Here is a 15,196-nt window from a genome sequence, read left to right on the forward strand (position 1 = left end):
AGTCTCATCTCACATTCCCTTTAAAAGCCAGTTGCGCTCGCGCAAGCAAGCGGAAAAACTGAACACTTCTCTAGCGATGAAACGGATCTGCTCGTGCGCGAGGTTAAAGATGTGAATCAATAGTCAATAATCAATACAACAGAAATGAATCAATCAAAACTAACTTTATCTGGACAATAACTTTATTCTAGATCTGCTGTAAAGCCTAAACAATCTCTGTTACTGTAATCTCCTGTTATCACTGTAAAGCTGCTGTGAAACATCTGTATTGTTAAAGTGCTGTATAAATGAAGGGCCCGAAAGCTCTTACCGTGGGCAGAGATGCCGGATCTGCTCTCAGGATGTTCTGACTGATTCCAGGACTCTTCTGCTGCAGACCGGCCACATTTATTCATCAGAAACTATACGATTCAGCTGAACTCAATTAAATTTGTGTGACTGAAGAACTTACAACCAACTGAGGGCACACGGACATCAAAACTTTGTAAGTCGTGTCTCGAGACAGAAACGAAACAAACACATGCTGGAAAAATCACAATAACAGTGATTACTGTAGTAAAACGGCCACAATCACAAGCAGATTCACATGAAAGCCGAACCTCTTTTACCCGCTCGTGCGCTGAAGAAATAACCAGTGCGTTCGGCACCAAGATGGCCGTCTTCGTTTTCTTGATGACGGTCACTGAAGCCACTGGAATCGCAATCTGAAGGAAAAAACAATATGATGAAAAACAGCTAATAAAATATGCTTTAAGAACATTTTGCTGACGTTCCCATTAAATTATAAACACGTAATTATTGACGGCAAAAAAAATGTTCTTGGTTATTTGAAAGTTAAGGAAACATTACATTGTATCATTCTTCAAACATTATGAGAGTGTTACTTTTGAATGTTCTCTGCAACAAGTAACATTTAGAAAACGTTAGAGGAACATCCAACTGAAACGTTTCAGAAAGAAAAAAAACTTCCAACGATGTATAAATAATGCTTTTTTTGTTTATTAAAGACATTTAAGCAAACTCTATCGACGTCACTAGAAGAACGTTTGTTCATAACTTTGAGAGAATCTTGCCACGTTCTGAGAACATCCCTGAGATATAATATAAAATACACTACAGTTCCAAAGTTTGGGGTCAGTAAAAATAAATTAATATTTTCATTCATCAAGGACACGTTAAATTGATCAAAAGTGACAGTAAAGGCATTTATAATGTTGCTAAAGATTCTATTTCAAATAAACGCAGTTCTTTTGAACTCTCTATTCATTAAAAAATCCTGAAAAAATAAAATATTTCACAAAAATATGAACACTGATAATAATCATAAAGTTTTTGATCATCAAATCCTCATATTAGAGTGATTTCTGAAGGATCATGTGACACTGAAGACTGGAGTAACGATGCTGAACATTCAGCTTTGATCACAGGAATAAATTACACTTTACTATAGCATATATTCAAACAGATGTTTTAGATTGGAATAATATTTCACTGTTTTTACAGTATTTTTGATCAAATAAACGCAGCTTTGGTGAGCAGAAGAGACTCCTTCAGAATCTTACTGACTTCAAACTTCTGAACGCTAGTGTAGGTTCAGGTTTTACCTTAGTGTCTTTTCCGAACACTTTGGAATGGAAACAGATCCAGTTGTCGGACACGAACAGTCTGCCCTGGTACAGCATGTCCTTCTGCAGGGCGCATGTGTAACCTGGAATAAACCAATCAAAGCTTCGCTGTGTGTTCATTAAAAGTGAAATAATCATTGTCAAACATCAAACTGAGGATACGTACTCTGTCTCAGATGTTCATCTTCACTTATGTCTTTAAAAACTTTGTGGTACTGGGAATTAGTGCGCAGAGACTGAAACACAACACAAACGCTTCAGTCGGGTTCTATACAGAACTCTAGGGTTCTTGACTCAGTTTTAAAGAACCATATATGCCAAAAAGCCTCTATATAAGGGGAAATGTCACATAATATATTCATGTTTAACAGGTTATTTCAATATCTTTCTAGTGATGAAGTATGTTTATGAGCTGCTTAATTCATAAAATCAAATGAAAAACAAAAAATGAATAAAAACAAAATTAAATAAAACTAAATTCATAAAATGATCCCATGATGGAATATATGTGACCCTGGATCACGTCACCAGTCTCGCGTCGCACGGGGATATGACACGCACATGACAGGACTGCGGTTTTCTGCGTTCACACTTGGATTCAGAGTCACTCTGGACTTGCAGAAGAAGTGAAGGATCAAGTGTTTTGGATCTGAATCAAGAGAAGCACAGACACATCTGGAGTGAACGCATTAGACTGATTAAAACTATATTTACACTGAAAAAAAAATTCTGTCTTGTTTTCCAGTACAAATATCGAAACATTCTTAAATCAAGATACTGGAGAATCAAAATGACGGAAGATATTCTGGGCCCTATTTTAATGATCTGAAACGCAAGTAACTTTGTGGGCGGATCTCGGTCGCTGTTGCTATTATACCGGCGGGATAAATGACTCTTGCGCCCGACGCAAATCTAAAATGTGTTGGTCTGAAGTCGCTTCATTACTCATAGGTGTGGTTTGGGCTTTACGTGAAATAAACCAATCAGAGCGACATCTCACATTCCCTTTAAGAGCAGGAGCACTTGTTCCATGGCGGATTGCTATTATAACGGCGGATTTGCCAGACGCGCGCCAGGAGCGGTTCACAGCCGAGGAGACCGGCGTTCTCGTCAGGGCCGTAAAACACAGAGAAGTGACATTGGGGATGGAGAAACACACCCAGATTAGCTTCGCTTAAACAGGCGTATGATCATTTGGGTAAATGTCTAAGCTAGATTTATGCCTAGTTTTTCACATCTTCGTGGACACAACAATAGCCATGTTTCCATCACCACGTTTTTATCCGAATTATGTGATATCGAATGAAAAATGCCTTATGGAAACAGTAAAATTCGATTGAATTTCTTGAATATCGACTAAAATGAAATACGGTCGGTCTGATCGGATTTGATCTTGATCGATATACGGTTTATGCAATAAACGCTGATGGAAACGTTATTTGCCGAATAAATAATGCATTGCGATTAAGTTTTAGGTCATTTTGGGTACAACCCACCACAAAAGAAAAAGTTTTAGTTAATTTCCGCCCAGTTTGCACCCATTATAATACTGTCTGGTTTGCACACATGGGCGGTGTCAACAACGTGGACAAACGAGGAGACGAGATACTTTTTGAATTGAATTTAACAGAAAAATAAAACGGCTATTATAGCAAAAATCTAAGAAATGCCATAACAGTCAAATAATGTCGCTATCAGCTGTCACATAAGCACCTAGAGTCCTGCAATGGGTTGGGTACCTGCATAAAAGTGGCTAAAACGGATTGATTGTGACATGATTCCTAAAATTCACAGGCGGGGATGCGGGCGGATAATGAACTCCTTGCGGGCGGGTAGCAGATGAAAAATATGTGTAATATTTGTTTGTCTAAATTGCCATTACACACTCGCAAATATTGTGTTTTGGGCATCCTTAAAAATAGTCTTTGCCGTTACCCGACCGATCCTGTCAATTTAGGACCGACCCAATAATTTTTTCCCCCCCTTTTAGTCCGACCGAATGGCCGGTTGTAGTAAACTTGCGTTAAGATCGACCGATTTTTTTTTATTATTTTTTTACTCTTCAAACAACTAATACAAATGCAATAAAATAATATTAATTATATTTTAGTAGGCCTAAGTAAATTGCCCATAGCCTATTATAGGTCTACAAACGTAGGCTACGCTCTTTCTTTTAAATAAAAACCCGTCAATCAAGCAAAATAATATTCAATGATTGTAGGGCAGGCTAATAAGCCTGTGTTGTAGCCCTGTCATTAAAAAACGATTTAGTTTTTATGTATTTTTTTTATGTTGATTATATGAAAAGTGAAAAAAGCATGAATAAGATAAGATGATCCCGAATATCGGGAGACAAATGGAGTGGGCAGACATGATTTTGACAACTTTATTAAGTTTGTTTTTGTAGAAAGACTTTCTTTAAAGTGAATTTCATTTCGTATTAATTGTATCTTAATTTTAATCAATGTTTAATCAACCATTTTCCTGGATTTAATATATAAGAGCTAAATCTCAGGCAATAGGCTATAATCAGGACATGGAGAGGCGCCCGCACGTGAACTGGAGGTAGCCTAGGGCTACTTGAATGGCCCAAAACAAAGCGCACTTTAGCGCTCATTAGCCCATTCATGAGACTATGGTGATGTTGAGAGAGGTGCGAGATAAAAAATAAAGCACTTTAAATTGAATGATTTTAGCTTGTGTGCGATTTATCGCAGCACGGGTCAGATCTGCTGAACTTTGCGGGTACGGGCGGGGCGGTCTCAAAAAATGGACCCGTGCAGGACTCTGCACCATTACAACTTGTGCAATATTGATCATTTGTTGGTAGATGGCGCGATCCATTTTGTCTAGCAAAACTTTGTTCGCAAATGTTTGCTTGAATGTTGTGTGATTCAGTGTGAAAATGAATGGAAACACCTTAAAATGTCTCAAATCAATTCGATATACCAATTTGATCGCAAAACAGCATGTGACGTCATTACGCACAGGTTTTTATTCCCTTTAAAGCCGTTTGATGGAAACACACTTTCAGCAAACACACTTTTTTTTTCCGAACTTCAGATAATTTGATTGACAAGTTGATGGAAACATAGCTACTGATTTCCCTCGTGTGGAATATTTTTCCTTGTAATTATGTATGGTTTTCTAAAAATGAAACTGCTGCGTCTGTGTGTAGATGAGAGAAGCAAAGTGTGTGTGCGTTGTGCACACTCTACATTGATTATGGCCAAGCATGCGCCCTTAAAATAGCCTCTGAATAACATGTGGACGCGCCGCTGACTTTAGACGAGGCTTCTCCTGGTCAGTGGCGGAATTGTTTTCTGAAACTGCAAAATAGCACCAGGGAACGTTTGCGCCGGAACACGCCTCCTCTTTTCGCTGAACCGCCCCCGGGAGCGCAAGTTCATTCCCTAATTTACCGACGTGCGTCTGTGGAGGGAAAAGTCAAAATAGGAATGCAACATGCGTCGCTGTACACAGTCAATTGCGCTGGGTGCGAGATAGGGCCCTAAGTCTTGCTTGATGATTTTTTTTTTTTTATAATGAAGTGAGTTTGTGTTTAAAACAAGAACAAAGATCAGAAAATGGAGTCAGAAAAATAATCTTAATTCAAAGTGAAAACAAGATAATATTTTCTGACACCATTTGTTCTTGTTTTAAACATAAATTTGCTTAATTTTGATGCTTTTTTCATTAGAAAAGACTTAATATCTTCAGTCATTTTGCTTCTTCTCCAGTAAATGTCTCTTGATTTAAGAATGTTTCGATATTTGTGCAGGAGAACGAGAAGAAGAGCATCTCTAACCTGACGAGGGTTGGTTTTCTTCTTCTGGCAGAGACGTCGGCTTCAGCGTCCAGCGAGATCAGAGCCTCAGGCCTCGTCATTCTGTTCCCGTCCTCCTCGTCTCCGTTTTCAGCATTCTGACTGTGAAAACATAAATGCATTCGGTCAAACATCATGTGAAGTAAATAAACACCAGCACAACAGAACTGACAAACATCTCGTGTTACCGTAAACAGTTCAGCTCGCAGAGATCCTCAAGCTTTAAACATCTTCTAGAAAGATCTCACTATAGCACTCATATCCATTTCTGGAGTTAATTCAGCCAGAATGTTTTACTGGAGAAACCCCTGCTCTCGTGTCCACTGCACGTACGTCACGCGTTATTTAACCCGAGCCGACTCGTCTCCTTACACCAGAACATTCAGGCTGAGGTTTAGTGTTACTGAAATAAGAGTCTGTCTGCAAGACTCAGTCTGATGGAGTGGAGCTCAGCTCTCGCTGCCGAACCACCAATGCCAGTAAATAAACTTTATTAATGAGAGTGTCAGTGTTTGTGTTTTAATCTTCAGCTTTACTCTGTCCAGTTCACCATCATGCTTAGTGTTTGCCAATACAGACACAAGACAAAGTCCTTCTGCTCACATAAAGTCAACAAACTCTGCGCTCTGTTCCATAATCCACGACATTTCACAATAATAGCAAATATGAACATTTAAAAATGAATTTGGATGCATAACACACAAAACGACATCATGCATCATTCATGAGTTTAATATACTGATCATGCATTTGGCATTACTGTGTAAAACACGCTGATCAAAGAGAAGATGGTCGTACCGTGGCGACACACACTCGCCGGTCTGCAGATGTGGAGGACCGGAGCACATCGGCCGACACGCATCGCTCCTGCTCCTCCAGTCCTCCTGTCTCTCCATCAGGATCAGATCTTCTGCAGCCGGACGAGCTTCTGACCCACAAACTGACGGAGTTAATCAGTAATCCACGCTCTTGCTGACTAATGCACATGTACAGCTCAACAAAAACACACTGTGGGGAAAAGATGATCCTACATTTGGGGGAAAGGGACTAAACAAATGTCAAAAGCTCTAAAGTCGAATACCATGATATTTTAATCAATCGTTTGGAAAAGCTTAAGGTCTGATATGTGTGTTAAATTGGGTTAAACATATTAAAGGGAGAGATTTGTATGTTAAACTTGGAGAGCATGTGTCTGAGAAACATGAAACCCGCTGGCTCAGTCCTTTATTGTTTTGGTAATAGTAATAACTTTCTAAACTTAAATGAGGATAAGACTGACATTAGTTAGCACTAAAACTAAAGGAGAAATGTTGCTCCAGAATCTGGTTAAACTGAAGTCTTGGTGTTATTTTAGACTCAGATTTAAGTTTTAACTCCCATAATCTTCAAAATCTTCATTTTTTCACCTAAGAAACTAAAATTCGACCTTTTTTAATCCAGAAAGCTGCAGAAAAAACAAACCAAGCTCTTATCACATGTAGACTTGACTATTGTAATGCACTTTTTACTGGTCGCGCACAAAAATCAGTAAATGGACTTCATCTTATCCAAACTTCAGCAGCTCATATAACATACATGAGAACATATGACATATAACTTTCAGAATAGATTTTAAAGTCCTCCTCATCACATCACATCACAAGCTCGTAATGGACAAGGACCTATAACTATATTGCCATTTCTCTCGTTAATTATATCCCATCAAGAACCGTAAGTTCATCTAATAAGGTAAATCTGTGATCCGGCCTCTGTAACTTATGCATAACTAGGAACACATCCGATATTTGGGAATTAATCTTAATATTTTTAAAAGAAAGTCAAAAATGAATCTTTTTACTCTGGCATTAATTAGTTACTCTGAATTGTGCTTATAATAAATTGTCTCCTATATGTTTTATCATTAGATGTGTTGTTGCTGATTACTTGTACTTTTATGATTATCATTAATCTGTTTTAGTATCCCATCCTGTTTGTGTTGCATTTAATGTTTTTTATCTCGTATGTGTGATGCACATGTTTTTATTGAATGTGATGTCACTGTTGATATTTGACTGTATCATTTTTTATGTAAAGCACTTTGAACTGCATTTTCTGCCTGAAAAGTGCTATATAAATCAAGTTTAGTATTGTTATTATTATATCTATATGTAAATATGCCAAAAGTTTGAACATATCTAATCATTCTGTATTATGTCTATTTTGCTAATGGTGCATATTTAGTGTAAAGTGAAAACTCTAAAATAACACAAATGGAAGTCTGGGAATGTGTGCTGAATTTCCTTTAATTTACATGAAAAGATTTTTTTTTAATCTAAAACAAGAATTTGTGTTTGCCTGTCCTATAAAACTAATTTTTATGCATTTAAGCAGCCTGTAGATTAAATGGGTTTTAGTATTAAGAGAAAATTAAATTCAGTCTGCGTGTCCAAACTCTTGTCTGTTGTTCTGCATTATGTTGTAATTACCGCTTCTCTCCACTAAGTGTCGCGCTTTTGCAGGAAAATGTTGTTGCTATAAGTAGTTCACCTACTTATACTACACCCTACCATACTACACAGTATGCACTTGATATCTGGTACTTGATACTTTTGAGTGTGTAGTAGCAGAAAAGCAGTCAAGCTTTGGGACATACAGCTTTGTCATAAAATAGCGTATTTAGAGGTTGCTCTCTGTATAGTAGCAAGCATCCTGACACAACAATCCTCATGTCACACTTAACAATCCTTCACATTTCATGTCATTTAATTTCCTACCGTATCTGAAAGAAATGCAGTAACACTTTTATCTTTGATTCTCCTCAAATGAATGCATTATAAAAGTTCACATTGTTGTAGCAGATGAAATATAACATGGATAACATTAAAAGTTTCAGTAAATTACATTTTTCTCATTTGCAGTAGCGTTTAATTTTTACACTTCTGTTCGTACAATTTAGTTTAATCCAAATTTTACTTTTGTATTAAACACATTCATGCTTTTGTGTGGTTTTTAGTTATTTTTCTTATATTTACAAAATAAACAATAAGTTCAGAACAATCACGCTAGGATAGATTTAAAAACTTGATACGTTTATACAAGTTTATTTCAGTTATTGCATTCAACGAATGAGAATTAGTAAAAGATAGGCCTACAGTTTTAAAGCATTGTGAGGTACAAAGGAAAAGCACAACGAAATGAAATCAGTGTTGAGATTTGCTGTGTTTATTCTAACGTTACACAAAGTGAATGCCTGCAATCATTCAGGAAAGCGACAACTGCGCAAAACGAGCTAATTAATACATTTATATATATATATATATAAAACGGTTACGAAACTATAAACAATTGTATACAGTAAAAAATATATATATTTTCATGATTTGTCATCACAACTTTTTTTATCTTTTGTCAAATCAGCTAATGTGGTTCAGATATTTTGAGTTTCTATTTTTTTTAACAATCTCCTTCATTGTATAAATTCAAAATAAAAATGTTAATGAACTAAAAAAATGTTTTAGGCAAACAGGTAACTTACTTTTTTAAGTTAAACCAACAACTTTTTTATTTTGTATTTATTTATTACAGTTTATGCATTGATAACTACAGTAAATGTGCCTTTTTTATATAATCCATTAATCCTGCTGTGATAAGGAGCTTGATTCCCAGTTCCGCGCGTGAATACTCAGTAACTCCACCCACTGAGTCAGAACATCTCGTAACACCTGCATCTCTTGATAAAGACCACAAGAAGCCTATCATCACAAGTTAGATTGATAGACCACACCCGAATCAGAAACTGAATTTAACTTTAAAACGCCTCAGGTGTGAGAGTCAGTTACTCTAATGTCTTCCCATCCGAGCACAATGTTGACGTACACCGTCTCTGTCCGCACTGGGAAACAGGAGTTCGCTGGGACATTAGATCACGCTCACCTGACGCTGGTCGGCACGGAGAGATGCACTGGCCGGACTCTGCTGGACAAATCCCTCTTTGAAAGTTTTGCAAGAGGAACGGTCAGATCTGTTTTTTCTTGATGCGCGTATATGTTATTAAATATCACATAAAAAATAGTTTATCACTTATCAGATCATTAAATCCTTTTTTGTTTCCTCACAAAAAGTGAGAGATCACAGTCGCTATGACCGACTGTTTAAAGGTTCTCCAAACTGCGTTTCTGTAACCCAAAGTTTCCACGTAGTTCTTCATTTGCCCAGTTTATGCAATATAAAGCACTCTGACAGATCATCTAATTTAACATATGTTTGACAATGTATGGAAGCTTGTTTCCGCCAAACAAGGTATAACAATTAAAAAGATAATATAACTTTTTATCTTGCAATTCTTTTTCTCAGAATTGCGTGATGTAGTAAGAAAAAAAAATCTTAACTCTTAATCTCTAACCCTCTTTAATGTTTGCACACACCCTGTGATGTCCAGTCGAGGCCTGTTTTACTGGAAACGGCCCTCATAACAGAAGGACCCTCAGTCAGTTGTGCTTGAAACGGGCCACCGAATTGTAAAGGCTCTGTATGTCTAACAGAAGCTGTCGTTAAAGGTGATGCCCATCGACGTCCGTGTGAAGGAGACGCTGGGAGATATCGTGCTGGTGAAGCTTGAGAAGAAGAACTTGCTCCATGATCAGTGGTACTGTCGAGACATCAGTGTGACGTCTCCCTCCGGAGATCGCTTCGACTTCCCGTTATCGCTGGATCGCCAATGAAAATGCGGTGGTTCTTCGAGAAGGCAAGGGTGAGTCCTATCCCGACTCTGATCACTATCCAGGCCTGAATCAAGCATGTCTCAAATACTGTAATTTATGTGTGTGTTCCTTTAGCTCGACTGTCTCAGGATGATAAATCCAGTTTGCTAAATGATCACAGACGCACGGAACTGGAATCCAGACAACAACTGTTCAGGTTTGAGGACACCGTTACAATCCTGGACCATATTCTATCATTTGGTGGTGTAAATGTTGTCTTTATTTCCCCCCAGATGTTTTAGTTTAAAATGCTTAACACTTACACCGTCATATCACTTTCCTTGAAGGGTGAAGGAGTGGCAGCCTGGTTTCCCCTTGAGCATAGATGCCAACTCGAGCAGTGAACTCCCTCTGGATGTTCAGTTTGAAGCTGACAAAGCTGTGGACTTCAATGCTAACATCACTGAAGCGTAGGTTACACCGTTTGCATTCATCCCTTCGCCTGCATCCATAACAAATATGCTATTATTGACTTCCAATGCCCCTGTTTGACTGCTGAAAAGGACAGTTCACCCCAAAATCCAAATTTTGTCATTTACTCATGTTGATCCAAACCTGAATGAACTAAAATATATTTTAAATAATGTTGGTAACCAGACAGTTTACGGTAACCATTGGCTCTTTTTTTTTTTTTTTTTTTTTTTTTTTTTACTATATATGGATGTCAGTGTTACTGTCGACTGTCTGGTTACCAACATTATTATATGTATATGTGTTCAACTGAAGAGAAATTCATACAGGTTTGGAACATAAGGCTGAGTAAATGATTTTTGTGTGAACTCTTTAACCAGGGAATATCCCAAAATAGAGAAACAAGTGAAGCTGAAACGAACCAGAACATCTGATTATGAGCGTGTATTTTTCCTGATGTGATCTCTTTCAGGATCAAGAATCTTGGTCTTAACAAACTGAAGAGCTCGTTCCAGTCGTCTTGGACAGATATTGAAGATTTTCAAGAAATCTATTTAACAATCAAGAGCCCTGTGTCAGGTTTGAACAGTTTCTTCCTGTTTTTTTTTTTTCTATATAAAAATGAGCTGTCCAACTTATTGTGGGCAAAGACATGAAATGAACAGGCAAAGACCCATTGTTTGCATTCCCCTAAACTCACTGGCATTATTCCCAGAATATGTGATGCAGAACTGGGAAGAGGACTTCATGTTTGGCTATCAGTTCTTAAACGGCTGCAATCCTGTGATCCGGAAGTGCACGAGTCTTCCAGACGGGTTCGCAGTCTCGCAGGAGATGGTGAAAGACTCCCTGGATCGAGGTCTCACACTACAGGAGGAGTTAAAGGTCAGAAGATAATGCTTGGTCCTCAGTGGTGTAGACTGGACCGTTGCAGTGGTCAGTTCTGGATGTGAATGAAGAATGATGAGCTTTTCTCCAGTGTCACTCTAAACACCTCTCTATTACAGGAGGGAAACGTCTACATCGCAGACTATGCGATCCTGGAGGGAGTGCGAGCCAATGCCACCGACCCGAACACCCAGCAGTGTCTGTCTGCTCCCTTCTGCCTTCTGTACAGGAACAGCCAGAATGAAATCATGCCGATCGCTATTCAGGTGTCTGTAGAAATCATTTGGTGAAATATTACTTCAAATTAAGTTAGCGCTCTGAGTTTACCTAAATATTCTGTTGGTTTACTTGATCTGAAACAGCTCAGTCGTCAGACCCCTGCTGGGGGGGGCGAACACTGTTTCTCCCGAGCGATGATCGCTACGACTGGATGCTAGCCAAGATGTGGGTGAAATCCTCCGACTTTAATGTACACCAGGTGGTCACACACCTTCTCAGGACACATCTGACATCTGAGGTTTTTGCCATAGCCATGTACAGACAGCTCGCTGCAGTCCATCCAGTGTACAAGGTAGATTCTCGAAGGCCGTCATCTTGCAGAAAATCACTGCAGCCTTTATGTTCTCCTCACAGCTGCTGATACCTCATGTCCGTTTCACCATTGCCATCAACACTGCGGCTCGAGAGAAACTCATCTGTGAATCTGGGCTTTTTGACAAGGTATCTTTAACCCTGAATAAACAGTTCCCTTTAAGGAACCACAGTTTTTCTTTTCATGGTTATTCCTGGTTCTTTCACATGACTTTGAGGTCTGAAGAGGCATGCAGTCTTTGGCTTGATATTCAGTCCTCTAGCTGTCGGCTCTGGCTTCCGTTTTGTAGACTTCACTGCACTTCTCTAAAGAAGTGTCTACAAAAATGTAGTCTGAGACTCAAAGATTCACTCGTGTCCTTGTGTTTCAAAGGCTAATGCCACTGGAGGATCTGCAATTGTGGAAGTGATTCAAAAGGCCATGAAGACTTTAACCTATAAGTCCATGTGCTTCCCTGAGGCCATGAAAGCTCGAGGAGTGGAAGATCTGCCCAACTACTACTACAGAGACGACGGCATGATGGTCTGGGAGGCAGTCAAAAGGTACTTGATTAAATACACAAATGTACAGATTTTCAAATTAGGGGTGTGACTGTTTGAATTACTCCCGGTTCAGTTTTTATGTGCTTGTATTGTAATGAAAAAGGTTATGAGACAAATTTTAGATACCAGTGAAATTTCGCAATTCTCTGTTCCAGTTGGTACCACAGCGAAACTAGTGTAACCCATATAAATTTCAAACATTATTAAAGGCAAAAATCCAGTAATAAAATAAGAACAAATAATCATGCATGCATATTAGGCTGCTGTCCCTTTAAGACCTAATGCATGGATCAATATACTGATACGGTACACATGCGCTGCCTTTCTCGACTGTTCACTTAAGACATAAACTTCTTGAGCACTTGCGTTTTTGTTTTTGCCTCTTCATGATGACTCGCTTAATTTAGTCCTAATTTGTAAGTCGCTTTGGATAAAAGCGTCTGCTAAATGACTAAATGTAAACGACTGTTTACTAGGATACTCGCTAAGATGGGCATTTTGATAATTTTGTGTGAATTTGTCCATTAAGCGCAAGACATGAAACTCAATTTAGTATTCACGCACAACTTTTAACGCGCATGTTCTCTTTCGTGTCTTGTACTTCAATGTTTTAACCTACAAGGCCTAACGTGTGCAAATGAAACTTCTTTGACAATGCAGCACTGGCCCTTTTTTTTTTTTTTTTTTTTTTTTAACCAAACCATATTATAGATGCGGTGTCAGATTTGAGATTAACCGTCGTGCAAATGCTTAACGAACTGTGGGTGGGAAACTTGCTGAGTCATTTAACTTGATCTTCCTCCAGTTTTGTTTCTGACGTGGTGAAGATCTGCTATGGCAGTGATGAGATGGTTCAGAAAGACAAGGAGATTCAAGCATTTGTTCAGGATGTTTGCTTCTCTGGTCTGAAGAATTGTCCGAAGAATTGTGGTGAGTACAGGATCTCCTGTCCCAGCATTACAAAAATTCCAAATTAAACTTTATTTGGTATATTCAATAATTCATACCCAACTCCCTCTCTAACCAAAGACAGGAGAAAACATTGACATTAACCAAAATGGCATCCGCCTTCCCACTGCTTCCAAAATAATCACATTGTAAACCGTTTCAAATTTAAATCCCTCAACTGTCAGTGAACTTAAGAAAACCAAGTCTTCAGTGAACTGTTGTACAACAGCAGTTAAAGTAAAAAGAGTTACTTTAAGAGTTAAAGTAAAAGGGAGCAGAACCAGTGGTCGTTTGCCTACAGAACAACCACTGGTTCTGCTCCCTTTTACTTTAACTCTTAACTTCAGACTTACGTGCCATCCAGGAACTTGCGCTCTGCAAGTGAACGACGTCTTGTGGTGCCATCTCAAAGAGGCACAAAATCTCTTTCTCGGACCTTTACCATGACTGTTCCCTGCTGGAGGAATGATCTGCCGAACTCAACCAGAGCTGCTGAGTCCATAGCCACTTTCAAGAAACGGCTGAAGACACTTCTTTTTCGACAGCACTTGATCCAGTAATACTAACACTTTCTCTACTTCTCCATTCTATTCTAAAAAAAATAAAAAATAATTCTGCGTTAGATTAAACTGAGAAGGGTCATAGCACTTGCATATTGTTGTCCTACTGTTAGTTTAACTGCTTCTATTGTTCTCATTTGTAAGTCGCTTTGGATAAAAGCGTCTGCTAAATGAATAAATGTAAATGTACAACAAGATTAACACGCAACACTGTTTGATTGATGGGCAATCTGATCAATCATAAGGTCGAATTGCCATTTTTATCAGGAAAAACAAACCAGACATGAGTTAGCAGATTGACGTCTGTGGACTTGAACTTGAAAAATGGTGTATTGACCATTGTAGGTCTTTGCGAACGGTCAATTACGCCCTGGGATGTGACATGTTTACAATGTTTGTATGCTAGCATATACATTGTTTACGTCACTCTTAAATGCATGCATGTGGTAAACCTGTAGCCAATGTTCACAGAGTTCCCGGATTCCCTGAACACTCGGGAGCAGTTGATCGAGTTCCTGACCGTTGTGATTTTCACAGCTTCAGCACAACACGCTGCAGTCAACTTTGGACAGGTGCGTTTACACACACACTCTTCAGGATGAATATGTGATCTCACACTCTTCTGATATCTGTGTGTCTGTCCTGTGTTCCAGTACGACTGGTTCTCCTGGGTCCCCAACAGCCCTTCCACCATGCGGAAGCCCCCTCCGGCTCAGAAGGGCCAGGTGGATATGAAGCACATCATGGAGAGTCTGCCGGACCGCGGACGTTCCTCTTGGCATCTTGGAGCAGTTTGGGCCCTCAGTCAATTCCAGGACAACGAGGTTTGACTGATTCTAGGCGAGTATCCAGATATGTACTGGAACTGATACTGTACATGGAAGCCGCCAAGACTTTCCGCAAGAAATTAGCTGAAGTGACCAACATCATCAAGAGCCGAAATGAGGATTTGCAAGTGCCGTATTGGTACTGTCTCCAGACCGAATCCCCAACAGTGTGGCCGTCTGAGAGAACAGCGCTGGGGAAACTAGCAAACCCTGTTTGCAGTGATTTCAGCCAATATAT

General features: G+C 39.0%; 2 protein-coding genes and 1 pseudogene across 12 annotated transcripts in view; 2 read left to right on the plus strand and 1 right to left on the minus strand.

The window, feature by feature from the left end:
- gramd2b (GRAM domain containing 2B) overlaps positions 1-6,359 on the minus strand; it is a 13,525-nt gene extending 7,166 nt beyond the window's left edge. For 2 of the 10 annotated variants that reach the window (XM_081349722.1, XM_081349718.1), the window contains exons 1-8: positions 6,250-6,359; positions 5,434-5,553; positions 2,187-2,274; positions 1,792-1,861; positions 1,605-1,708; positions 609-704; positions 452-523; positions 311-367 (exon numbers count right to left, since the gene is read on the minus strand). In XM_081349722.1, coding sequence (XP_081205848.1) covers positions 311-367; positions 452-523; positions 609-704; positions 1,605-1,708; positions 1,792-1,861; positions 2,187-2,274; positions 5,434-5,553; positions 6,250-6,347 — 705 coding nt within the window. In that variant the 5' untranslated portion in view covers positions 6,348-6,359. Of the gene's footprint in view, positions 1-310; positions 371-451; positions 524-599; positions 705-1,604; positions 1,709-1,791; positions 1,862-2,186; positions 2,275-5,433; positions 5,554-5,639; positions 5,959-6,249 lie in introns of those variants that run through there. The other 8 variants (XM_081349721.1, XM_081349717.1, XM_081349720.1 and 5 more) reach the window with 5 other exon arrangements.
- A 2,914-nt stretch (positions 6,360-9,273) lies between these two features.
- LOC308680384 (polyunsaturated fatty acid 5-lipoxygenase-like) lies at positions 9,274-10,347 on the plus strand (the record flags this gene model as incomplete). Its single annotated transcript, XM_081348500.1, has 3 exons — positions 9,274-9,444; positions 9,987-10,180; positions 10,266-10,347. 2 exons carry the CDS (start codon positions 9,274-9,276, stop codon positions 10,149-10,151), a joined length of 336 nt encoding a protein of 111 aa, XP_081204626.1. The 3' UTR covers positions 10,152-10,180; positions 10,266-10,347.
- Positions 10,154-15,139, plus strand: LOC308680423 (polyunsaturated fatty acid 5-lipoxygenase-like; annotated as a pseudogene). The gene is made up of 12 exons: positions 10,154-10,180; positions 10,280-10,347; positions 10,478-10,600; positions 11,074-11,180; positions 11,317-11,486; positions 11,609-11,755; positions 11,852-12,060; positions 12,123-12,209; positions 12,454-12,623; positions 13,429-13,553; positions 14,603-14,703; positions 14,785-15,139. The product of its transcript is annotated as a polyunsaturated fatty acid 5-lipoxygenase-like (transcript).
- The last annotated feature ends 57 nt before the right edge of the window (positions 15,140-15,196 follow it).

The sequence above is a fragment of the Scardinius erythrophthalmus genome (genome assembly GCF_964197995.2).
Source record: "Scardinius erythrophthalmus genome assembly, chromosome: 20".
NCBI classification, from domain to species: domain Eukaryota; kingdom Metazoa; phylum Chordata; class Actinopteri; order Cypriniformes; family Leuciscidae; genus Scardinius; species Scardinius erythrophthalmus.